This window comes from Lutra lutra, chromosome 7, assembly GCF_902655055.1.
Source record: "Lutra lutra chromosome 7, mLutLut1.2, whole genome shotgun sequence".
Classification (NCBI taxonomy): Eukaryota; Metazoa; Chordata; class Mammalia; order Carnivora; family Mustelidae; genus Lutra; species Lutra lutra.
Window position 1 is genome coordinate 36,981,898 of NC_062284.1, and position 27,532 is coordinate 37,009,429.

At 35.4% G+C, this 27,532-nt stretch overlaps 1 protein-coding gene across 1 annotated transcript; it reads right to left on the reverse strand.

Moving 5' to 3' along the window:
- PYGO1 (pygopus family PHD finger 1) lies at window positions 1–27,532 on the reverse strand. The gene is made up of 3 exons (XM_047737406.1): window positions 27,403–27,532; window positions 7,909–7,994; window positions 1–6,892 (listed from the first exon to the last, which is right to left on the reverse strand). The coding sequence occupies exons 1-3, from the start codon at window positions 27,449–27,451 to the stop codon at window positions 5,771–5,773; spliced, it is 1,257 nt and encodes a 418-aa protein (XP_047593362.1). The 5' UTR covers window positions 27,452–27,532; the 3' UTR covers window positions 1–5,770.

The window sequence follows — 27,532 nt, forward strand, 5'->3', positions numbered from 1 at the left end:
AATTGATAAAAGTCTAAAAATTTGAATACTTTAAAAAGATATGCAGTTTAAGCACTCATAAGCATTCTTTTTTTTTTTTTTTTGCTTTCAAGTATATAATTTCAAATATATAATTTGCATTGGCCAAGTATTACCTATTATAATTCTTTTGGGTATTTGTTTTAAAGACAAGAGCATGCTTTTAAAATAGTATTCTCAAATAAATGCTCTATAAAGCTTAATATTTTCCTAAGATTAAACATTTTTTAAAATATCTTGATTATGACTTTTATTAATAAACCTTTCATCAGGTAATACAAAGCAACCACCACTCAAGTCCTTGTATTAATGGTTACAAATTCTAAGTAAATCATAGGACTTCTATGGTATCGTAATTGCTTTTTAACAAATGAAGATTAGTATTTCTACTTATTTTGGTTAAGGTGAAATGAATGGTATCTTTTTTGGTTGGAAGAGATCAGAGTAGGTTCAAAGTCTAGTATGTAATTTTAATAGTAAGGGCTAAGAAAAATCCCAATATTCACAAACAATTAAGATATTAATTCCTTGATAAGTTATAACTGTGAAAGGAAAATCAAAATTTTAAGCAGTATTTATTGTATTATTAGTGTTATGAATTGCTAACACCAAATTTTACCCTCTCTCCCATTTCAAAACATCAGGCCATCTACTAATCCATAAATATTGATGTTTCACATACTTCATAGAGTAGCTTAAACATACCAGCATAAGAAATAATTAGTATTACATAGTAATTTCCTTTGCCATAGGAATAAATGTTGGACAAAGTCTGGAAACACTTTATTTTCCAATTTGAATTACAGTAATTTTGCCACAGACCACAGAACTAGTGCATGTGTTACTTTAGACATGCTCTAAGAACAAAACAAAAAATTACTGCAAAAATACATGTCACCAATGTGGAACACACTCAGATTTGTATAAAAGTACTGAACTAATATCCCAAAAAGAGGTATATGTAAACAGTACATAAGGAAGAAATAGTTTTAATATGAAACAGTCATTTAAGTCACATACATCATGATAAGAAGCAGGACTTTCTTTTATAAAAGATATTTTAACTAACAAGCAACATCATCTATGTCACCTACAGAACAAGAAAAGTACAAGTCTTTAGAATAAGTTTTAATATAATTGCAAGTAATGTATTTTGACAAACTATGATAAAGATGAAGCTTATCCATTGGGTTTCATTAAAAATTGTCAAAGAAATACAGGCAGCCTCCGATGAACTCACATCTGGCTTAAAGATAGCCACTGTTCATTTCCCCTAGGCTGTATGTCAGGGGAGATGTTAATGCCAGCCCTCATCTCCCTACTCCAGGAGTACCTCTAAACTTCCATCTCTGTACCAAGAGTTAGAAAAATGCAGATTTGACTTCTATACTCTTCTATTGGATAAACAGAATAGGGAGAAAGGGGAAGTTATTAATTTTGAAATGAGAAAAAACCTCTGAGTTCAAAAGTTGAGGGAAAAAACTGTAAAAAGTCCCAACAATCTAAAGGAAATTGGTAAGTACTCTCAAGAGGCATCCAGCAATTCAATAAAAAATACTACTGCTTCCCACAGTGCCTGAGATGTGGTCATATTGTCTGAAATCCTATTAGATAAAAATTCATTCTGAATAAGCGGTCTTTAAAAATGTTTAATCCCACTTTCTTCACTATCTTCATTCACATCTTGGTGGAAAACATTTTTCCCTTAAAATCTAGCCAGCCATAACCACAGGGGAAAAAATGGGAATTCTGAATGGAGAAAAAATGAAATTTTGAAGCACAGAGCATCCAGTAAGGGAAAAGGCAAGTTGGCTTATATAGTATTCCACTGGAGGGTTTAGGATGGTAAGAGGACAACTAGGAAACACTAACACCAAGAAACCTAGCTTTCCTGAATCCCACCAGGAAAAAGGAAAGACTCCTGTTTCTTTCTACCTCCTATACTGATTGGTTCCCTAAAGAAAACTGAGTGCTCAGCATGATACTAGTGGTTAACTACATTATGGTTGAAATAAGCCTTTATCAGCTTTCCTAACAATCTAATCATTTTATATAATGTTCCAAACCACTATTTACAAATGACATTTGGGAGCCTGGATGCCCTTAATTGAACTTTTTAATTAAAAAAAAAAATCAAAATAGCACGAATGCTCATGCATATGAAACCTCTATACACTGTTAAAAAAAAAACCAAAAAATTCTTTAGAGCTCCCTTAAAAAATTATTACATTTTTTTTTACTATTAAATACAATTACTACAGTACGCTGGACAATAAGTACTAGCACTTTTAATATGTTCAAGACAAACAAGTTTGAAAGAATTCTAGATGAAGACTCCTGATACTTATTTGGATGACTAAAGTCAGCAGAATTCATGGTGACCCACACTACTGAGGTTTTTTCCTACCAGTAGGCAGAGCTGGAAGTCTTTAAAAAAATCAGATTTCTTTATATTGTGTTAATCCAGAAAGAGTAAGCCCCACTAGAAGAAAATCTTGCTTTATGTACATAATCTTCTAATTTGGGTAACAAGAATCCTAATGGCAGTACTCTAAAAGTATTTCGCACCAAAGGAAAACAACAATCACAAAACTAATTCTAAGCACTCTATCTAAAGAATATTTTTTCTTTTACAAGCTAAGCTACTTCGGCATTAGTGAGTCCAGTAGTTCAACAAGTAAGTAGACTAGGAATTCTCTAGTAAAATGAATAAAGCAAGTTCTGGGAAAGGAATAGATGCTTTAAAACTATCAGTAATCTAGCTGTCACGAGAGAGCCTAGCTGCTGAGTGTTAGCCAGGTTGAACTTAGACAAAACTTGGGAATATGGGAGAAACCATGTTTTCCTGCTCAGTTGTGTGTGTATCTCTGTGTGTATGTGTGCATGTGAGATGAGGCCTTCAGTGAAGGAAAAGGATTATATAAAAAAAGGTGCAATGCTACTGGAAGATTATTCTACCTAAGTACAATTCTTTTCATTACTGAATATTTAAAAATGTTTAGGGTAGCTCATCACTTGTCCTAACAAAGCCATATCAATTTGTGTAATAGCCTTTTTTGGGTCAAATTGGACATTCTTATACTTCATCACTTTTCCTATCAAAAACCATCTAACTTTTGACTTAGTAATCATATACAGACAAATGTGAACTAGTTAAGAAAAGTAATTTGAATACATGAAAACATTCACAAACTATGGTTATAGTTTACCTGTGACTCACGGTCAGTCAACCACGGGTTTTTCTCTGAATATTTAGACTCTTACTTAAATAAGGTGCTCAGAAGATCTAAATACTTGAATAAAAATTCACTTGTAAGTTTTCAAAAATGGCTATTTGGAAATGGAAAAGAATCACATTACAAATCAAGTACCTTTAGACTAGCTTGGGAGAGGTTACTTCACTTTCACAAAACAACTACTGAAACCGTAAGCAACAGATGGCTTAAGAAAATGCATAATCAATTCTAACCGTAAGTACAACTCAAGTACTACCATGTAAAATGTTAACTCCCGAAGACACTGGAAGTGTCTTCAAAAACCAGCACTCACTAGGATTTCAAGATTTCAAGAACAACATAAGTAGGTCCTTAAATATTTAGAAAATCATGTACTTCAAATATAAAGTAAGCAACATGGGATCTTCAAAAATGCTTCTAAATACATCAAAAGTCGGAGTCAGCCAAAAATACTGCATTTTCACCTGCTTCAATTGGTAAAGTTTTCACACCAAGGAGTACCTAGTATAAGAGTTTATATCATTTCATTTCCTAAAATTGTAAAGATATATAATTTACAGCTATATTGAAAATATTTTGTACTCACCTCTAACTAGTCACAGGTAAATGGAGAAAACCTTCTACTACCTTGTACCATATGAAATTGCTGTTTTTGTAGGTCAAAATTAAAACACTATTTAAAAAAATAAGTTTTATTTAATCAAAATATGCATCATGAGCATTAATAGTTTTCTTCTAGTAGGATATTAAATATTTCATTTTTATAAAATTTGTCATGTCTTCAACTATATAAATTGTTCATATCCCTCCAATTACTGTTTCTTAATTGGAGAACATGTTGTTTATTAAAAAAAGCTTCAAATGATGAAAAAGATGGTAGTTTGCTGGATAAAGGTCTGGTGACTATAATGGATATGACAACATTTAAAATCCCAATTCAATTAATTTTGCTTTAGTGGCTTGTGACATGCAAGGTCAAGTGCTGTCATGTAAAAGTGTAAGCTCATGTTTATTAACCAAAGAATGTTTTTTTAATCAAGAGTTTCACGCACAATTTTAATTTCTTGGCGAGACACTGCTGCTGCTGCTGCTGCTTCACTAGGGTTTAAACAGTAGTAATTAATTATTATTTTGCAGATCACTATGCGGCCTTCAGAACTTTTTTGGTCACAATGTTAATGATGGTGCAAGTTTGGGAGCTTCACCAACATCCAACCATTGTATGAACTGCTATCAATCCTCAAACAGTATCTTGTGGTGTATTTTGTTTGTTTTTTTGTGTGTGATTTTTTTGGTCACAGGTCACTGTTTTAAGTCTCAGCGAGTACACCTCTGTCTCTGTTCTTGATCATCGCCCAGGAGGATGTTCTTGAGTCCATCGTTACACTTTCCTCAGTCACAACAGAAACTCCTATCTACTTCAAGGCCTTGAAATTGTTGTTTGTAAGTTAGCTTTCACCCTGGTTCTTAATTGGTCTTTGCTCAAAATGGATTCTGATCTCCCCCGAGGCTTGTCTTTGAGTCCAAATCCCCAGAACAAGATTTTTCAAACCACCACTGAGCAGGTCTCACCAGCTGAGCTTTCTAAGGCCAACTTGATGTTTCCACCTATGTCATGTGCAGTATGTCCTGGCTTCAAATCGTGTTAAAAGAAGTATTCGCAATTCTTCCGAAGATACTATGTTATTTATTTCTCTGGAAAACAATAACAAAACAACTCAATAATCAAAGGAAACTGAATGAAGAGCATAATACTATTGTAATTCTAAACAGCACAACTAGAAACATATTTCACTTCAACTCTACTAACTGCAGTCCTTTATCAACTCATCTAATAGTAGCAATTTCATGTGGTACAATCCACAACTTAATGAACAAATACTTACTAAGCATCTACTATATGCTAACATCTGTCTCATATCTGTATAAACAGATATCTTGAAAAGACTGACTTGAAAATAGGAAGTCACTAACTTCAAAGACCCTAGTGGGAAGAAATCTGGTAACATACTCTATTTTTTTTAAACATCCATTAAAATGTATGCTTTCTTCCATGTTATAGCTACACATATTTTTTCCTGAAAACATGTCAAGTAGATCCTTGAAAGATTTTTTGAACCATTTAATGTAATATTAACAAAGTTCAGCTCTGCAATGTACATTTTTCAATGATTTCTAACTTTCTAAAGTCAAAACTTGCCTACATTTGCTATATATTATTTTGAAGCTTCAAGAGGCTTTTTTATGTTTATGATTAACAACAACAACAACACCAACTAACATTTATTAGTATAGTACTTTCTAAAGCACCCCCATATACATTATTCTCATTTAAGATAGCAAACAAGGACAATATAAAATTTGCACTGGTAATGAAGTAGAATATTAACAAAAACTAAAAAGTAAATAATCTTTTTGTGTGTGCATTTAAAAAAATAATGTAAAACATTAAAACCCTGTGTCACTGAACCTCTGTAAGACACGGGGGGAGGGGACCCTTTAGTTAATGCCGGTGATTAAGCATCACTGCCCACTGCAGGTGGACCAAAAGTCTCTCGAGTGCGCATCAACTGGACATCCTTGTCAGCCATACAGGTGTCACAGCCCCATACTGCTGAGGCCTCTGCAGTTAGGAGGCCATAAGCGGTTTCAGTCATTCCAGTGCAGATCCGATGAAACCATTTCTGACAAGAGGCTTCACACAAGATGGCATCCTGATCATCATTCACTTCATTTGTACAAATTCCACAAGGATACACTGGGTCAGAAGAAGAATGGCCATGACGGCTTGGGTGAAGAGAGGATTTATTGCTTTTTTCAGTGGTGCAGGTATCTGGGGCACCTCTAGGTTGTCGCGGCTTATTCTGTGTCCCATTCGCATGGCTGTTATTTGTAGCTTCTGTGGTACTCGAACGGCTATTCTCTTGATTTACTGCATTATTTCGATTAACATTTTTTAATTCGATATTACTCTGATTCACTGTGTCATCCATATTTAAGTGAGGCGGATGAGCAGAGGAATTTTGATTAGTATTTTTGGTTGCTCCTTGACTAAAGTCTTGTTTTTGGGGTGGTGCTTTTGCTTGACTGAAAGTGTTTGGGGGAGGAATAAAAGAATGATTAGATTCTAATGGAGAAGTAAAATTTGCATTATTTCCAGGGACAAAGTTAGATGACAAATCAGGGTTAGAAACTTGGTTAGCATTCTGTGGAGGAATCTGATTGAAGTTTTCAGCAGGATTTTGTCGAAAATGTTGATTAGGCATATTAACATTCTGACTTAGTGCATTATTATAGGAAGGGTTTCCAAAGCTTGAATTATCATGTGGCCCAAAGTTAAAAGCATGAGGTCGATTAAAACCCATGCCCAAAGGATTCTGAGGAAATGGGTGTGGCTGATTCCTGAGTGAGTAAGGACCACAGTATGGGGAAGACATTCTTGGAGGTACGTGAGGTGGCATTCTGAATGTGCTATAGCCTCCAAAGCCAGGATAACCAGGGCCAAGATATGGATTTGATGAAGGTAGTGGTTTATAGGAAATAGTATTATAGTTGTCATCAAATGGGTTAGCAGCCACTAGATGGTCAGAGTTTGGATTCGGTGGTGGAGCATACTCAGACAATGGAGGAAAAGGCCCCTGAAATGAGAATGTAGAGTAAAGGACATGTTTCGATCAAAGAAGTTATTAAAACTGTTATCTTAACATGTAACAACCTAGCTTTAATCAAATTTCTCTTGCTTTGTTTATGAAAATCTAATTCATTTGACCTTTCAATTCCAAATAGTTTTCATATTTAATTATATTTAATGATTAAAATGTGTAGACTTCTTTAAGAAAGGAAAGGAGGTATGCTTTTCTGAGCTCAAACTCATTGTTACTTCAAATTCCAAAGGTATTTAAGCTTCAAAAGAAGCCTCATTATGTAACTTTCATTTAATATGCTTAACTGTAATTCCGGAACCCTTCACTTAAACCATAAAATTAAGTAACAATAAACAGGATCTAAGTTTTTTTGTTAGCTTAACTTCAGGGAGTAGCTATTAAAGTATTCCCCAAGCACTATGCTCTTGGCCTCAGAATGGAAAAATAAATTTCCAGTTTTAGTCACACTGGAAGTTTAACAGATGGTGGCCAAAATGGAAATAATCTGAATACACATCTTACTTTCTCATAGTCTTTAAAATAGAAAGAGTGCTTCAAATTTATAAGGGATAAAAGCACAGAAGCCTGTTCTTATAATGGTTATCTAAGCACAGGTTATACACAAAAGATTCTTCCACCACAATCGCTTAATGACACGTAGGTACTACTGAATTACTGTTAACAGCTGAACACTACTTCAAGTTAAACCTGTGTTCCCAGATTTTACAATCTTTTAGTAGAACTACAGTTACCTATGGTTTTTAAGTTAGATTTAAGAACAAGCATTTTCATTTGTCTGCCTACACTTCTTTCTTGCAATACTCACTTTAGACCTATAGGCCAACAACAGCCACTAGTTGCAGAATTAAAAAAAAAAAAAAATCACTGCAGAATTCACGATTAGGTTAGGAAGAGGATAGGAAACAAACCCATGACCAAATTTAAATTTACCTCATCAGATTGATCTTATCAGTGAACAAAAACCATTATTAAAGAAAATGTCAATTTACCTGTGTATTTGTCTTGCGTTTTTTCTTGTCAGGGCTTCCTAGTTGTACACCTGGTCCTCCTAACCCATCCAGTCCACTATCACCACCTTAAAAAATAATAATAATAATAACATTTCCACTTGTAACTAAAATCATTTTACATCTCTCACAGCAGTATCTATCATAACTACCTGTCAATATATGTTCTATTTTTATCAGATAAAAGCAATACCAAGCTTTAAAAAAAAAAAATCTGTTTTTTAAAAAGTCTTCTCCATAGTTTCAGCCAGAAACATTCATCTCTACTCCCACAGTAATTTTTATTATTCTTTCAGTGAGAAAGTCTCCATCCTACCTTTGAAGCTTTAGTCATCTGGTTTCTTATCCTTGAGGCAACCACCAGTTTTTGTTCTTTCAAAAGATAATCTAGAAAAATTCCAGCATAATATCTTTTGCGGGGAGTACACAAACCATAGCATGCATACTATACAACAATGCTCTCTACACTTTGCTTTCTTCTTGGAAATCATTCCATGTGATTACATACAGAACTGCTCCATCACCTAATAACTGAGTAGTATTTCATGGTATAATTATACCATAATTCATTAAACTAGATCCTTCCCTACTGATGGATACTTAGGTTGTTTCCAAACCTTTGCTGTCTGCAATGAAAATCTATGTATAGGTGTCTTAAATACATGTACAAATCATTCCTAGAACTGGAATTATGGCATTAAATTTTATGTGGCCTTTAAATTCTTAAAGGTACAACAATGTACGTGAGTATTATTTTCTCAACAGTATACGATCAAGCAAAAGCAAAAGCCTGACTGTGAAGTAAAGAGGCTAAAAAAGTTTATCAATATACAACACTGTGAATGAAATTAATGTCACTGATTTGTATGCTTAAAAATGGTTTAAGTGGAAAGTTTTATTTTATATATATTTTACCAAAATAAAAACTAGAAAGTACGGAGTTGACATGATCTGAAAATATCAACAGAATTTTTTTCTGCTGGAAAAACAATTATGGAGGATTCTAATCATTACAAAAGTAGACAGAAGAATAAAAGTATGTATACATATATAGATACACATTTGTAATAGATTCAGTGAGTTGACAATTAGAGGAGACATGCTCACGTATGTGGATTCTGAGAAAGGGGGTATTTAAGCTGAGACTTAAAAGATAAAAATAAAAATAAATATAAAATTAAAAAATAAACTGAGACTTACAGGACAAAAAAATCTCTCATTTAAACAGCCTAAGGAAGAGCCTCTAGGCAGAGAACAGCACGTGTAAAGATTCTTAAGTAGAAAGAAGCCCGATGTGGGGCGCCTGGGTGGCTCAGTGGGTTAAATCCTCTGCCTTCGGCTCAGATCATGATCTCAGGGTCGTGGGATCGAGCCCCGCATTGGGCTCTCTGCTCAGTGGGGAGCCTGTTTCCTCCTTTCTCTCTCTCTGCTTGCCTCTCTGCTTACTTGTGATCTGTCTGTCAAATAAATAAATAAAATCTTTAAAAAAAAAAAAAGAAAGAAAGAAGCACGATATGTTTGAGAAATTTAAAAGAGGCCGGTGTGTGAAGGGACTCTGGAGAATGCCATTAGAAGAGGTTAAACAGATAGGCAGGGATCAGATCATTTAGAGCAGTGTGGACTGAATGTGTCCCCCCAAAATTCTTATTTTGAAGACCTACCCCACAGTATGCTGGTATTTGAATGTAGGGCCCTTGGGAGGTAATGAAGATTACCTCTGGTCATGAGGGTCAGGTCCTTTTGATGTGATTAGTGGCCTTAGGAGAAAGAAGAGTATGTTCTCCATCCTCCCTCTGGAGTACAAACACAGGAAAGGCCATGTGAGGACAAGGGCAAGAAGGTGGGCATCTGCACACCAAAAAGAGAGCACTCACCAGGAAGTGAATTGGCTAGCACCTTAACCTTAGACTTTGCAGCCTCCAAACTGGGAAAATAAATTTCTGTTGTTTAAGCCACCCAGTCTACAATACTTTGGTCTTAAAGCCCAAGCAGACTAAGACACAAAGCCTTGTAGTTTATGCTAAGGAATCTGAATTTTATCTGAAGGATAGTGAATGATCACTTAAGGGTTATGAGCAGGAAAGTGATATGATTTAAGTTTTAAAAGTATTATATTAGCAACTGTGTTAAGAATGAATTGGTGATGGGACAGGGGTAGAAGCAGGGAGACTAGTCTTTTACAATAATAGTTCAGGAAAAAAAAATGGTACTTGGCAATAAAGAGAAATAAGTGTATTGGACAAAGACTCCCACCTAACAAAATGTGAAGCCAATTTCTCTAAGAGCTATTTAGAGAAGCTTACATACAACAAAGGTGAAAAAACTAACAAACTAACAAAATCCAGTAAGGATTCTGGATGTTAAGTCAATATTTAAACATAAGAGTGCTTTTTATACACAAACTAAAACCAGTCATAAGATAGCGTAGAAGAAAAGTTTTCACTTATAGGAACAAAACTAAACTAAATTAGCTAGCAATAAATTTTTTAAAATGCACAAGGTCAGTATAAATAAAAACTTTCAGAAGTTCTATATTGAGAGACACAGAGAAATACTTCTAATAATTGGAAAGGTATTCCCTGTTCTGGCTAGACATCTAGAACAAAATAACATTGTTTTTTACCTCATTTATTATCCCAAACAGCCTTTTTGTGCCCTCCTCAGAGACATTAGCACCAGGCATTTGAGTTCCAGGCCTATGGGGCTCACCCTCAGAGTCCAGAGGCTTCAATACTAGAATAAGCAGCACCTCCTTCTCAGAGATCTGAGTTTAAACTCCACAGGGCCCCTCCATGAATTTATATACTCTAATAATTCCAACTTCTTTCCTGTGGCCTTAAGAATGGTAGCTGCTTCCCACAGTCAACACCTCTGTGAAAACTTTAATATCCTATTTTGCCACTTCAGTTTAATGTCTGTTAACAATACCTTATATTAAATTTTCTATTAAAAGTAACTGGTATGGTTTCTATCTCCTGAGTAGATCCTGACTGATATATATCTCAAGTGCCACCAGCCAGAAACTGTCATTACTAATAAGTTAACATCATATCATTCTAGACATATAGCTTATTACCTCCTACCTACTTCTCCCTCTGTGAATATAGAGCAGTAGTAATAACTTTACAAAGATAGGATACATTTTTAAGTAAAAGCATTAAATTTTAACATTTTTATAATATAATAAAGGCAATAAGAAATGAATTAAACTATAGAATATGTTAAATATTTCTTTACCATAAGAGAAGTTTTTGGAAAGAATCCTCTAAGTCTAAAAGAAATCAAGGAAAACATTAAGTTGGAAAATGTATGTCTTTCCTCGATTTTAGATAGCATTGATTGAACTTTGAATATTTAAGATAATATGGTATCACATCTTACTCTACTTTTTTCCATCCTGTTTCCCATCATCTACTTTTTCTATCTCTACATTCAATTCTTTATTTCAGCTAAATTTTCTTTTATCTCATCTCTGAATACATTTTCTGCTCTTTGTTGAGTGCTCTATTGGGGGGTCACTAATTATTATTGTGCTAGAGGAATTTTTAGCCCCATAGCTATTAGTTAGCTTTTCCAACTTTACTCTTTTTTAATATCTACTTAATCTATCTGTAGTTTTCCTATTTTCTTATTATATAATTCATATGTTATCCATGTTATGTTCTTTATTTCTAATTTTTTAATTTGTTCTATAATTTATTCTAGAATTGGTTTAGTCCTCAATTGGTTTCCTGAGATCTGCAATTTATATTTAATCTAATTTGGTTTTATTAATCATCCTGTCTTTGAACTCCTTCCTGCTCTTATTTTTGCTTTTGTTTTTTCATTAAAGTTTACCACTTAAAGTACATATGAGATCTTTCCTTCTGTCTTTTAGGTTATGGGTCTTCATCTTCTGCATGCTATTTCTTTCTTCTTCTTCTTCTTTTTTTTTTTTTTTGTTAATTCATTAGTTTCCTATAGTATGTTTACATAGTTATGCTTTTATTTTTATCTTGCAATTCTGTCTAGATCTTTTATTTGCTCTTTTATTTAACATGGGTGACTTTCTGACTCTCTTTTATTTACATCTAAGATTACTTGGTTTTGGTGGTATGTTTTATCTATTGAGATAGTCATGTGATTTTTTTCCCCTTTAAATTATTTTAATGTTCAACTCAAAACTGACATTCTTGAAATAAAGCCAACTAACTTACTTTTATACAAATGTTATCATTTTCATGTGACTGGATATGCTGTTATCTCTTTAGAACACCTGCCTCTTCTAGCAAGATTAGTAAGAACCTCTTGTGTTTCCTTGGTACATCCAGGTTTTTAATTCTCACATTTTGTTAAATGCCCATCTACCTAGTTGGGGGGTGTAGTACCCCACTCACATGGGAGGTTTCCCTGGGTTCCTTAATTCAGTTTGTATCTGATAGAAACAGTCCTCTTTTGTTTTTTTAACTTTTTGTTTCATTCATTTTTTTTTCTTGCACAAAAGAATGAGAAGATAAAGAACAGTCATTTAATTTCCTTCTATCCAGACTTGGGGTTATTAGTAAGAATTCTCAAAATTCTGTAAATTACTAATAGCTTCCAAGGGTAGAGACTGTCTTAGAAGCCTTAGACAGTGCATTTTGCACTGTTTCAGAATTATGTTATTGTGTCTTTGTTTGCTGCTGTTGCTGAACATTTTTGCTTTTTTTCAAAAACAGCTTTGGTTCATTTTACTTAGAAATGGTTCTAAGTAAAATGGTTCATTTAAAAAGAGATTCTGTAAAGTAGTTCTGTTCTACCATCCCAATTTAGAAGTCTGTATTTGCCTATATCTATGTTCTTTCAGCTCGATCTTCACGACAAACCTAAGAGGTAGGTAAGTCATCTCCACTTTTTAAAGAAAGAGAAAAGAAATGGAATGTAAAGAAATCATACCACTGGTAAAAAGTAGCATAGAAATCTAAAACTAGGGTTTTGTTTCCTTTTGCTTTTAAGTTTTTGAATATATTCACAAAGGTCATATAACCATTACTACTCTTTAATGCCAGAACATTATCATCACCCCATCATATACTCATTGGCAGTCATTTCCCAGTCCCCCAGGCTGGCAATCATGAATCTACTTATACATATTTGTCTATTCTGGATATGCCATATAAAAGGAATCATACAATATGTGGTTTTTTGTGTCTTGTTTCACTTAAACTAGAGTAATATTTTCAAGGTTTATCCATGTTATAGTATGTATTATTTCCTTTTTCTGGCTGAATAATCTTCCCTTGTATGGATATACCACATTACATTTATCCATTGATCAGCTGGTGAACAATTTGGGTTGTTTCTACTTTTTGGCTATTAAGAATAATGCTGTTATGAGTACTTATGTACAAGTTTTTATATAACATATGTTTTCAATTCTCTTGGGTATATATCTGGTAATAGAATCTCTGGGCAGTATGGTATCTCTTAAGTTTAACATTTTGAAGAACTGCCCTACTGCCTTCTTTAGCAGCTACACCATTCTACATTCCCACCCGCTAAGTCTAAGGGTCCAATTTCCTCACATCCTCCCCAGCACTTATTTTGTTTCTTTTTTTTTTTTTTAAAGATTTATTTGAGAGAAAGAGCAGGGGTATGGGCAGAGAGAGGGAGAGAATCTAAAGCAGACTCCCGCACAGAGCTTGATGCAGGGTAGAATCTCATAACTCTGAGATCATGACCTGAGTAGAAACCAAGACTCCGATGCTCAACTGACTGACTCTCCTCTGCTTGTATTTTAAATGTAGCCATTCTAGAAAGTATAAACGGGTATCTCTTTGCGGTTTTAACTTGCATTTTCAAAATTACTAGTGACGTTGAACACATTTTCATATACTTATTGATCATCTATACATATTTTTCCTTTGAAGAAATGCCTACTCCAGTCACTTATCTATTTTTCAGTTAAGCTGTTTATCTTTTTTGTTAGGTTGTAAGAATTCTATATGTATTCTGGATACTAGACTGTTATCAGTTATAAGATTTGCAAAGATTTTCTTCCAATCTGTGGGATGTCTTTTCACTTTAATAGTGTCCTCTGACACATGTAAGTTTTTAATTTTGATGAACTCCAATTTATCTTTCTTTCTTTTGGTTGTCTGGGTAAACCTAGATTATATACTTCTAAGATACTAGTTTGCCTCCCTAAAATCTTACAAACATACTGTCTTCCTCAGTGGACCACAAAAGACAAAAATGAAAACTTCAGGTTCAAACTAAAGGAACCCCTATTTTAAATTCTTTGATGTGGTAGTAATCCCATTTCAGTAGATGGTAAGTAAAGAACTAACTGTGAGATTCAATCCACCCCTCAAAGTCATTGATTTAAAATTTCATGGTTCAGATATAACTGAATCTATTACTAATTTATAACTATTCAGTACCCCATATAAAGTGAATTGATGATCCCATATTAATAAATCGTATCCACTTTCCCTTAACAGTATATACTGACATGCTGAGCCAAGAAATGTGTTTTTCTCAAATACGAATACCTAGAAATTCTGATGGGTGTGGTAGAGAAAGAGAATCAGCAATGATTTTAGAGGTCAAATAATAAAGTGATTATATAAATAAACAAAGGTACCAAACAACAAAGTATTTCCTAACATCTGTCATGGATATTTCATTATAACAAAAATATAAAAAGAAAACTGCAATTCCTAAAAATAAAAACAATTACTATTAATTTAGTCTCTAATCTCCAGTCTAGAATATATAAATTCTCACTCAGAGCATTAAGAATACTGAATTTTACAATTAAATGTTGCAATTTAAAGATGGACAGAAAGTACTTTTAATTAATGGTATGTACATCTCTGTTCACTTTCCAAAAATTTAATAACAATTACTTGTATTCACTGTAAGACAAGGCTTTGACATTTGCAACTATTTAAATAAACATTATTTTCAAGTAATCTGTGAGTAAAACCACCTTAAATTCTTTTAGAAACTGACTTCTATGGTATTAATTTTTTATTTAAGAGTATAACATTTCCCTCCATAAAGCAAATCTTCAAGTTCCACTGGTGTCTGTTGCTCCATTTATTGTTCATCTAAAGAGTGAACTATATAACATTTTCAATGGTTCTGACACTTGGCCTTACCTGGGTCCTTCCTCCTGCTACCTGTAATACTGGTAGTTCTTCTCAGTGAGGTAATCATTGTGTTAGATCAGAATCATAGACCTAAGGCCTAATTAGACTACAAGCTACCAAGAATTTTCATGATTCTCACTCTTTAAAAATACTGAAAGGTCAGAATCCAAGGAACAGGAAAGTAGTGGCTGTAGAGCTAGTCGATTACATTACCCTAAGAACTTTTGGTACCAAAGCTTCTTTCCAGCTGCTCTATAATCCAGAGGCTGCTAACTCTGCAAGTAAATCACTACTCAGTCAGGAGCTGAGAGCTGTGGGGCAGAGAACCAAGAAAAAGGAAACTGTCAAAGCTCATTGTTAACATTGGCCACTGTTATACTTTTAATCTGTTAATACTTGAATCTCTCTATCTCATCTCTTCACTCCTACCTGCCCAGTGACCTCTGAATTCACAAGAGGAAAAGACATGCAAAAGGGTGAAGACAAAAACGGAAAAAAGAAGCCTCTCTCATCTTAAGAAAGCAAAGAAATTTTATCTCTGTAGATATTATCACCCTACATTATGCCACTCAATCTCAATTAAACGAAATAATTATCTTATCTCTCCTTTACCCTTTAAACTTTATCTGGAACTGGAAGTTGAAGTATATGCCTCTTCATAGTCTTATTGGAGAGTGTCATCTATTAAACAAGGCAATTTTTTCCCATCTAAAGAATCTACAAGTTATTCTTTTATATGAAATCTATTGGAAGTATAGTTATTTTTTCTATTTATAATTTTTATTTTTATAAACTATGGATTATTTGCTTTAGGGCTTTTTGTTCTAATTACATTATATATTATATATATTCCACCTTTTTATTTCTTCTATTAAAGAATCTATTTCAGCCTCAAGTCCTTAAAAAGGAAGTGAGGGTATTGTTCTGTACACTAGATAGTGGTGTGCCTTTTATGTCATGTAAATTTTCATTTTTTAACTTCACATTTTGTAAAAACTGGAGGGAATCAACAGTAGATTAGAGGATGCAGAAGAATGGATCAGTAATCTAGAAGATAGGGTCATGGAAAGAACCCAACATGAATAGCAAAAAGAAAAAATAACTTTTTTTTAGATTTTACTCATCTATTTGACAGAGAGAGACACAGTGAGAGAGGGAACAAAGCAGGGGGAGTGGGAGAGGGAGAAGCAGGCTTCCCACTGAGCACTGAGCCCGATGTGGGGCTCGATCCCAAGACTCTGGGATCATGACCTGAGCCCAAGGCAGACGCTTAACAACTAAGCCACCCAGGCACCCCAAGAAAAATGATTTTTTTAAAAAATGAGGATAGGTTAAAGGAGCTCTTGGACAATATCAAGCGAACAAACATTTGCATTACAAGGGTCCCCAAAGGAGAAGAGAGAGAAAGGGGGGCAGAAAACTTATTTGAAGAAATAATAGCTGAAAACTTCCCCAGCCACAGGGAAGGAAACAGACATCCAGCTTCAGTAATGCTAGAATCCCAAACAAGATGAATTCCAAGAAGTCCACACAATGACATATAATAATTAAAATATCAGAGATTAAAGATAATTTTAAAAGCAGCAAGAGAAAAGAAAATGGTTATATACAAGAGAAATCCCATAAATCAGCTGATTTTTTAACAGAAATTTTGCAGGCCAAAAGAGAGAAGTATTATCTATTCAAAGTGATGAAAGGAAAAACCTACAACCAGGAATACTCTAGCTAGCAAGATTATCATTCAGAAATTCAGAATTCAGGAGAGATCAAGTTTCCCAGAAACATAAATGTTAAAGGAGTTCATCACCACTAAGCTAGCCTTATGAAAATTGTTAAAGGGACTTCTCTAAATGGAAAAGAAAAGGCCATAATTAAAAGTAAGAAAATTATGGGATGTCTACATGGCTCAGTTGATTAAGTGTCTAACACCACAGAAATGCAAGGAATTATAAGAGACTACTTCAAAAAATTACATGCAACAAGCTTGACAACCTAGAATGGTTAAGTTCTAAAAACAACCAACATTCCAAAACTGAATCAAAAAGAAATAAAAAATCTGAACACAGACCAATTATTAGTAATGAAAATGAACTGGTAATCAAAAAAACTTCCAAAAAACAAAAGCTCAGGACCAGATGGATTCACAGGTGAGTTCTACCAAAGAAGAGTTAACACCTATTCTCCTCAAACTATTCCAAAAAAATAGAAGGAAAATTTTTAAACACATTCTACAAGGCCTACATGATCCTGATACCAAAACCAAACATGACACAAACAAAACAAAACAAAACAAAACACAATTACAAATTACAATTACAGTTGGTATCACCAATGAATACAGATGCAGAATATTAGCAAACCACATTCAATAATATATTGAAAGGATCACTTACCACCAAGAATCATTCAACATCTGCAAAGTAATCAACATGGTACACCACACTAACAAAATGAAGGGTAAAAACCATACAATCATCTCAGTAGATACAGAAAAAGGATTTGACAGAATTCAACATCTTTCATGATATAAACCTTCAACAAGGTGGGTTTAGAGGGAACATACCTCAACATAATAAAGGCCATATATAACAAACCCAAAGCTAACATACTCAATGATGAAAAACTGAGAGCTTTCCTCTAAGATCAGGAAAAAGACAAGGTTGTCTACTCTCACTGCTTTTATTCAACGTAGTACTGGACATTCCAGCCATAGCAGTCAGACAAGAAAAAGAAATAAAAGGCATCCACATTGGTAGAGAAGAAGTTAAACCATCACTATTTGCAGATAATATGTAATACTATACATGGAAAACCTTAGAGACTCCACCAAAAATCTATTAGAAGTAACAAATGAACTCAGTATAGTTGCAGGATATGAAATTAATACTCAGAAATCAGTTGTGTTCCTATACACTAATAACGAAGTAGCAGAAAAATGAAGAAAACAACCGAACAACAAAAATGAAGAAAATAATTCCATTTACAACTGTACCAAAAAGAATAAAATACCAGGAATAAATTTAACAAAAGAGGTGAAAGATGTTTACTCTGAAAATTATAAAACATTGTTGAAAAAAACTGAAGATAACACAAACAAATGGCAAGATACTCACGCTCATGGATGGAAGACTTAATATTGTTACAATGTCCATACTACCTAAGGCAACAACAGATGCGATGCAATCCCTATCAAAATACCAATAGCATTTTTTGGAGAATTACAACAAATAATCCCCAAAACTGTATGGAACCACAAAAGAGCCTAAACAGCCAAAGTAACCTTGAATAAGGAGAACAAAGCTAGAGGTATCATAATCCCAGATTTCAAGCTATACTAAAATAGCTGTGGTAATTAAAACAATATGGCACTGGCACTAAAACAGACACAAAGATCAACAGAATAGAATAGAGCTTAGAAATAAACCCATGCTAATATGGCTAAATACTGTAAGCAAAGGAGGCAAGAATATGTAATGGTTAAAAAACAGTGTCTTCAATGGCTGCATGGGTGACTCAGTTGGTTGAGTGACAGCCTCTTGATTTTAGCTCAGGTCATGATTTCAGCATTGTGGGATCAAGCCCTGTGTAGGGCTCCACACTCAGCAGAGAGTTTGCTTGAGATTCCGCGCCCGCCCCCCCCGCTGCCGCCCCTCTCCCATTCACACTCTCTTTCTCTCAAATAAATAAATAAATCTTTTCTAAAAATAAAAGAGTCTTGCAATAAATGGTGCTGGGAAAACTGAGGACAACTACATAAAAAATAATGAAATGGGGTCACTTTCTCACACCATACACAAAACAAATTTAAAATGGATTAAAACCTAAATGTGAGACCTGAATCCACAAAACTCCTAGAAGAAAACAGATAGCAATTCTTTGATATCAACATTTCTCTAGATATGCCTCCTAAAGCAAGGGAAACAAAAGCAAAAATAAACTATTGAGACTACTCCAAAATAAAAAACTTTTCACACAGTGTAGGAAACCATCAACAAAAGGAAAAGATAACCTACTGAATGGGAAGAGATACTCACAGATGACATATCTCATAAGGGCTTAATATTATAAATAAAGAACCTACACAACTCAGTAACAAAACTCAATAACAAAAAAACCCCGGAGAAGCTGATTTAAAAATGGATAGATGACATGAACGTTTTGCCAAAGGAGACATATATATGGCCAAGAGACACACGAAAAGATGCTCTATATCACTAATCATCAGGGAAACACAAATCAAAACCACAATGAGATATCACCTTACACTTGTCAGGATGTTTAGTATCAAAGAGACAAGAAATAAGTGTTGACAAGGATTCAGGAACCCTTGGGTCCTACTGGTGGTAATGCAAATTGTTGCAGCCACTATGGAAAACACTATGGAAGTTTCCTAAAAATTTAAAAATAGAAATACCATATGATCCATTAATTCCACTACTGAGTGTTTAGTCAAAGAAAACAAAAACACTAATCTGAAAAAACATATGCACCCTTATGTTTACTGCAGCATTATTTACAATAGCCAAAATACAGAAGCAACCTAAGTGTCCACTGCTGGATGAATGCATAAAGAAGATGGGATATGGACACACACACACACACACACACTCCCCACACCGGAATATCACTCAGCCATAAAAAAGAATGAGATCTTGCCATTTAGGATAGCATGTGTGGACCTAGAGGGCATTATGCTAAGTGAAGTAAGCCAGACAGAGAAAAGCAAATACCATGCGATTTCACTTTTATGTGGAATCTAAAAAACAAAACAAACAAGAAAAACAGAAACAGACCCATAAAATCAGAGAAAAAACTGGTGGTTGGCAGAGGGCGGGGGGGAGGGAAAAGTGGATGAAGGGGAGTGGGAGATTCAGGCTTCCAGTTATGTAATGAATAAGTCTGGGGGATAAAATGTCAACATAGGGAATATAGTCAACAAGAGGATTGTAATAGCAAAATATGGTAACAGATGGTAGCTACACTTGTAGTGAAAATAGTGTAATGTATAGAGTTGTCAAATTACTATGTTGTACACCTGAAACTAATGTAACACTGTGTCAACTATATTCCATAATTTTTTTTATATTTTACATTTTTCCCTTCAAAAACATCTTTACTTCAAAAGTAGTTCAAATAAGTATGCATTCTAATTACTATGCTGATTAAATGACAGAAACCAAGTCTCCGTCCCTCCCCAAAAATTTACGTGTTGACCTCCTAATCCTCAGTTTGATGGTACTTGGAGAAGGGGGTGTGGGAGGTGACTAGTCCCTGCCTTAATGAATGGAATTACTGTCCTTATAAAACAAACCTGGGAGAGCTCCTTTGGCTCTCCTAGCATCCAGAATTGTGCCCAATAAATTGCCACCCAGTCCATGGTATTCTGTTACAGCAGCCTGAACTGACTAGGCAGTGCTTAACTATACTGCCTGGCACAAAGTGGACCCTCCAATATTAGTTTTCAATATTAGTTTTCCAATATTAGTTTTCATTTTGCTCTCCTTTCAACTAAACTATACCATAATCTCACTTCATTTCAGTTTCTATAGTATTTAATGCCCTATCAAAAGATCTCGTATCAAGCATTGTTAACACATTCAGTGGAAAAATATCAATTTTTCATAATAGCACAGGAGTCTGGGATATAATGTCAGTTTATTCCATCATTTACTATGGATGTGAACATCTTAACTAACAGCTTTGCCTTCACCTGAAACATGCACTTCCATAACACTGGTCTCTACCATTGAAAGAAAATATTATTAATTTATATGTCAATACAGTATTATAAGAAATGGCCTTGGAAGGGAGGGGGGTGGGAGGATGGGTGAGCCTGGTGGTGGGTATTAAGGAGGGTACGTATTGCACGGAGCACTGGGTTGTGGTGCATAAACAATGAATCTTGGAACACAAAAAAAATTAAATTAAAAAAAAAAGAAATGACCTTATATGATTGAAATGAAAATGCCATTATACTCTTTTAGAATGTAAGGCAGAAAATGTCTGCCTTGTGATGCTCAGAGCCTAGATCAATCTGGGCATGTAATAAATATTAAATTCTGAAAACCCTCAACATCTGTGATTTAAGGTTCCAAATATTTGTGGTTCCTGTACCACCTGTTCTCCCCAGACTAATGATCTTTCTATCACTGAGGTACATGAGGATTAAAGTTGCTAATGGATGTAAACTTATAGGAGGGTGAGTGGATAGCACTCATGTGTGAAGCTGACTCATACAATAATACCTCTAATAATAAACTTATTTTATGAACAAAGTCAACCAAATTTTTTAACAAAAACTTCAAAAATAAAGAAGAAAAAAACTGCAAATATTCATAAAAATCACATAATAAACAGCTTATACCTTTCTGTTTCGGCAAAATTATGAAATATGAAGGGTTTCTGCTTTTATAATTTTTTTTGGTTCACTGTCTTTTCCATAAAGGGAGAGAACCTTTATTTCTCTTCCATTCATATCCACTCCTAATCAAAACAAGAAAAAATATGCTGTCTTTTACTGATTAATTGATTAAATATACCTAAAAGTGAATGTTGGTCACATTACTTATTATATTTTAGAATGTGTATTTTAGAATGATATTCTATTTCTGATTTTAAAAGTAAACAGATAACTTCAAAAAATAATAATTCCTCCCCATAAGGATCCCATAATCTAGAGAAAACAAGTTTTTTCTTTCTTTTTTTGGAATTCTTAAGTTTTATGCGATGAATATTATGATAGACATGAGCACAGGATGTGGAGGGAACATAAGGAGGTCCCATCTAATTTTGACTGAGGGAGGAATATCAGAAAAGACATCCTGGGAGGTTTCAACAAAGCTGAGGCCGTGAGGATGGGTATTCTACCAAAGGTGAGGAAAAAAGAGGGCAAGCCTAGCAGACAGAACAGAATGTGCAAGAAAGGTTTAAAGGCAAGAGAAACCATGAGAACCTCTAAAAAGGGAATGTGATTATCTCATACCTGGACAGGAGACCGTTTCATGGAATATGAAGGATAGAGAACTAAGGGGTAGGCCTGGATCAAGTAAAAAAAGAGCCAATATAAGAAGGTTGGATTTTTATCCAAAGATAATGGGGAACAATTAAAGAGTTTTACAAAAAAAAAAAAAAAAAGACTAACATGACTGAATTGTGTTTTCTAGCACACTGGCAATGGAACACAGTTAACTAAGACTTTCAGGCATAGAGTTTAGCTCTAGCTTTGTCACTTACTAGCTAGGTAAACTTGAATGTTATTTAACCACACAGTACTTGACCTTTCTGAGCTTTAGTCAGTCAACTGTAAACCTAGAATGATAGTAACATCTAACTCAAAAGGTTCTTGAAAGGTTTAAACAAGACATCCATTTAAAACAATTAACAAACTGCCTGGTAAGTACTCAATAGATAGTAGTTATTAATCATCAGCAGTAGCAATGTGGAAAATGGATTAAGAGGGACAAAACGGGAGGCCAGGAAACCAGTGAGAGGCCTATGATAATAATCAAAAAGATAAAGTCTAAACTAAAGAAGTGGTTATAGAAAAGTCAAGGAGATGGTGGGTTCAAAACGTGGAAAGGAGACAGATATTCTAGGACTTTGGGAAAGTGTTGGCTGGGAGTGGAAGATGGGTTTGGGTCACTGGATAAATGATGTTCACCAAGACAGGGAGTGTGGGAGGAAGAGCACAATGGACATCTCACAGATAAATACATTTCAATCAACAGACTAAAAACAAAATTCATTTACCTTCCCCTCATAAATCTTTTCTTCCTTTTATACTTCTGTGACACTCTCCTCTTTCGGTTTTTTCCTTCTACCTCTCGGGCTACTCTTTCACATTCTGTTTTTCAGAGTCCTCTTTTCACCCTTTGTCTTCTAAATACTAGTTTCAAAGTTGCTTTTCTCACTGCTTTTCTCTTCTCACTTTTCACTGTCCCGAGTGAGTTATCTACTCCCAAAGCATCAATTAGTTTACTTGTTTACTGATAACTTCCAGATCTCTATTTCTGGCTCAGCCCACTTTCCTCAGTTCCAAACCATGTATATCCATTGTGCACACTGAAACACCTCAGGGGGATATTCATGCAAGGTGTTGAAAATCAAACTACTTTCCTGATAATGTTTAGCCTTTATATGTACCAATTAAAAAATAAAACAGCAAAACCCCCTAAAATCTTTCCTTTAGACTTCAATTGGCTCCTCCCCTCCACTTTATGACTACCTAAATTAAATTTCATCTCCAGTCTGAATCCAAATCCTCCATACACTCACTCAACATGGCCTACAAGTATATTTTTACTACTTTTATGATATCTCTATGCTATTATCCCATTCTAAACCACATCCCAACATCTCCAATGTCATGCCTAACTCTGATTAAAAACACTTCATCTGGAATGAATGCTCAACTTCCTTCTTCATCTAAATTTCTTTCTTCACTCTCTTTTTTTCTCCATGACTACCTCTTCATTTCACTCTATTTCCCTTCTTTCATCTTCAGAGATGTGACTTATGAGAAAGAAGCCTTTTCTGTCTCACCTCTAGCTTCCCACATTGAATGCTTAGCACATGGTACATATTCAAAAACATGTATTGAATGTTTTATTAATGAATTATCCTCTCTTCTGATGTTTTTCAGTTTCTCCCCTCTCAGGTTCTTCTGTAAGTCTTCCAGTATGTTTGTCTATCTTCAAAGAAAAAAAAAAAGACACTTTCTCTTAATTGTATCCTTCCAACCTACTGGCTATGTCTTTCTGTCTACCACCATGCTTCTTTACATCACATTTTTATCACTCAATTTTTACTACTTGAAAATGTGTTTTTTTCCCAGAAGTGCCTTTTTAAAACCACTGCTGACTTACTATACCTTTTTCTCATCCCCATTGTCCTTGCTGCTTTTTCTACATCATTTCCACAAAGGAACACTCACTGCTTCTTAGAACACTTAGAACACTTCTTAGAACACTTCTCCAGAAGGCATTCCTTGATTCCCTTAAAGATAGGTTATAGGTTCCATTATTTCCTATAGATGATCACAGCACTTCTCATGCTGTTTCTAACTACTTATTTGTCTGCATCCTAAAGACTTCTTGAAAACAGTATTATGTCTTCCTAATCAATATTTCCACTGTCTAGTGCTATGACTGCTCAATAAATATTTGCTGAATAAATGAATTGATATTGTGATCAGATCAACACCTAAGAGTTCTGAGAATACTGCATAATGGGAATATTGGTTAAAATAAGGATGACAGGTAACATTTTAAGAGAATAGACAATCAAAAATCAGCATAAATATATGAATGAGTTACTTCATGTATTCACTCATTCATTCATTTGGCATATATTGCAGGCAAAACAATGAGGGGAGAAATAGTAAGATAACCAAGATATTGTACCTATCTTCATGGATCTTATAATCAAGGGTTGAGGGGCTGAGGATGGTAACAACTGGTAGAAAGTAAGAGTAAGATACATTGCCACTAAATAGCAATTCTGAATCTAATATTAAAATATCAGGACAGGTTTAGAAGACCCCCAAATCAGCTTCCTCTTGTCCACTCACCTTTTCAATCTAGGTCTACCATCATTGGGTCTCAAACCTTAGTAGGCATAAGGAACACAAGGGATCTTGTTAAAGATGTAGAGAAATCACCCAGAAATTCTGATTCTGTGGGCCCAGAAACCTACATTTTTAATAAATATCCCAGGGGATATGATACTTTTGGTCTACAAAGCATACTACTGTAAAGTCCTTAGTCATGTGGTCATAATTTTGTCATATCTGAGTTCCATCTGTGACACTGTTTGCTTAATAATTTCTTCAAATTTAAATTGTGTGTATCTTAGCCTTAAACTAAACAAGAGGTTTGATGACTTATATTTTTTACAATACACATGAAACAAACACATAACTATTTAAAAGTATGTCTGTATACATTGGTGGATGGTAAACAGTTTAAGAAGCACTGTTCACAGTTTGTATTCTACAAAGACCACATCCTGCATGTCTTAGGATATAAATTACAACAAAAAGTGCAGAGCAGTCAAGTTCAGCCAAATTGTGTTTCAGAATCACTCATATAGATATTCTGGTACCTTTTATAAAATAATCCAAAATATTTTAAAAATTAATGTTATAGTCACTACAAAGTGACTTATTATAAAAACTCCTCCTCATTTTGATTTTTCATTTTGAAAAGTGCTTTCTTTGCCTTTTATTCTGGTATTTAACTTGCAGAATATTCTTGAGCTGACACCTGAGCCGACTACACACAGCTAAGGCACCAAACTTAAAAGCAGTAGCTGGAACAAAATAAAGATAGATCTGTGCTCTTGATCTACAGTAAAATATCCATCCATTTTATTTAAAATTACATTTGATTAAGACTGATACACCTGAGAACTATCTTTCTTTTCCTTCAACCCCAAAGTAATTTATAATAATCGGCAAAATAATATGGCAAGAATATCAGAGGAATAACTGTATTTCAGAAAGGTCTATTCCTTAAAGGGTTTGGCAACTCAAAACCACAAACAGAAAAGGAAGCTGCAATAGAAAACCTATGCTGCTTTAAACCTTAAAAACAATATTCTGCTCTAAATTATGTTTTTGCTTAAATGGCTAAGAAAATCAATCTCTACCTAAATACACAAGTGATGTCTTTTGGATCATCAACACATTGTTACTGTGTTACAATCCGGTTCTCTAGGATTAATCTCTAGTCACATGGAACAACAACAAAAAAAAAATGACTGTGGTTCTTGATCTCTACATCTCTTAAGTCAATTGGAAATTTACCTTACTACTTACTGATTTATAAAGCACTTTATCCTGTTTGGATGAAAGGATTATTGCAGTAGCTTCCTAACTAGCTTTCCAGCCTCACCCCAGTCTATTCTCCACAGGGCAGCCAGAGAAACCCTGTTAAAAATATAATTCCTGGGGTGCCTGGGTGGCTTAGTCAGTTAAGTGTCTGCCTTGGGCTCAGGTCATGATCTCAGAGTCCTGAATTGAGCCCCTGCTCAGCGGGGCTTCTCCCTCTCCTTCTGCCCCTCCTCCCCTTGTGCGCATGCATGCTCTCTCAAATAAATAATATATATACCTCTTCTCACCTTTTCTCCTCAGCTCATCCTACTCTCCCTTTGCTCACTCTCTGCTGGTTACCATAACTTCTTTGCTGTTGCTTGAATACACTCAGCAAGTTCCAGACCCAGGGCCTTTGCACTCGCTGTTCCTTTCGCTGTGACTGCTCTTCCCACGCATACCCATACGGCTCTGGTCTATCACTTCCTTTGGTCCTGGCTCAAACATCTTCAAGATCAGTCCTCTTACAAATAACCTATACCTCTCCACCCCTTATGTATTTCCTAACCACTTTACCTGCTTTATCTCCAGAGCACTTACTATCTGACATTCTATATCTTTTGTTCATTATCTCTTTAGAGTGTGAACTGCTACCCGGTGAGGACTCTCCCTGCTTTGTTCACCGGTGTACCCCAGTGCCAAGAACAGTGCACAGCACACAGTACATGTTCAATAAATATTTGCTTAATGAACAGTGTTATTTCAACTTTGGGACTTTCAGCCTTAACCCCATTTAGAGTTGAAAATAAAAGCTGGAGGATATCCCCCAAATTTCCAGCCGCTATTTGGCATCTGTGAACTTACACGCATTATCTTTTGTCTGGTACGGCGTTCCCTCCGATTTTTCTTCGATAGTAAGGCAGCAGGAAATTTCCTAACTAGTGGGCAAGGAAGACGCGAACCAATCACGTATAAAATTGATTTTAGGTGATTTGATTCTTATCCGTAAGCCCATAAAGAAAATGCCTTTTGAATTTATATAGTGTCTCCTCTTCAATCCAAAGAAAATAACGCTGTATATTTGTTGCCTTTGAGGGTGGGAAGGGGGCTGGGAGAGACGCGAAGGCCCGGTACACCTTCCTCAAAGCGTCAACTCTTGAGCAGCCCAACTTACTTTTTGGGGGGTGGGCATCGTTCGTGGTCTCTGTCGGGGAGGGGCTGTTTCTTTCTCACCCTTCGAGGTGCCTATTGTGCTGTCTTGCGAACGAGCTAAGGTGGGAGAGGAGCGGGGTACGGAGGGATGCTGAGCGCGGCTTCAACTGCCGCCTCACACAAAGTCGGAGGCGAGGGCTCCGCGCGGGTGTCTGGGGCGAGCGGGCTCCGGGGCCGCGCGCCTCGAAACGCAGCCTCGGCCCCGGGGCGCAGGCGGGACGCGCGGGCTGCGCGGAGTTAGGCCCGGACAGAGCCCCGTGGCCTCCCAGCGGCCGGGCACGCGGCCCCCGCGCACCCCACTCACCCCGAATCCCCCAATCCCGTGCCCTTCCCGGTTACCTCGAACTCTCTTCAGCGAAATGGGATCCTTCTCCTGTTCTGCTGACATTACAGACCGCAAAGCATGACTCCCCCCCAGGCCGCGGGAATTCGGTCTCTTTGATGCTGCGGCGGCGGCTCCTCCTCCTCG

Coding starts and splice junctions, on each gene's coding strand:
- PYGO1 (XM_047737406.1), bottom strand. CDS start 27,451: ATGTCAGCAGAACAGGAGAAGGATCCCATTTCGCTGAAGAGAGTTCGA. Junction 7,995..27,402: donor TTCGCTGAAGAGAGTTCGAG/GTAACCGGGAAG, acceptor TTATTTTTTAAG/GTGGTGATAGTGGACTGGAT. Junction 6,893..7,908: donor AACGCAAGACAAATACACAG/GTAAATTGACAT, acceptor TTCTCATTTCAG/GGGCCTTTTCCTCCATTGTC.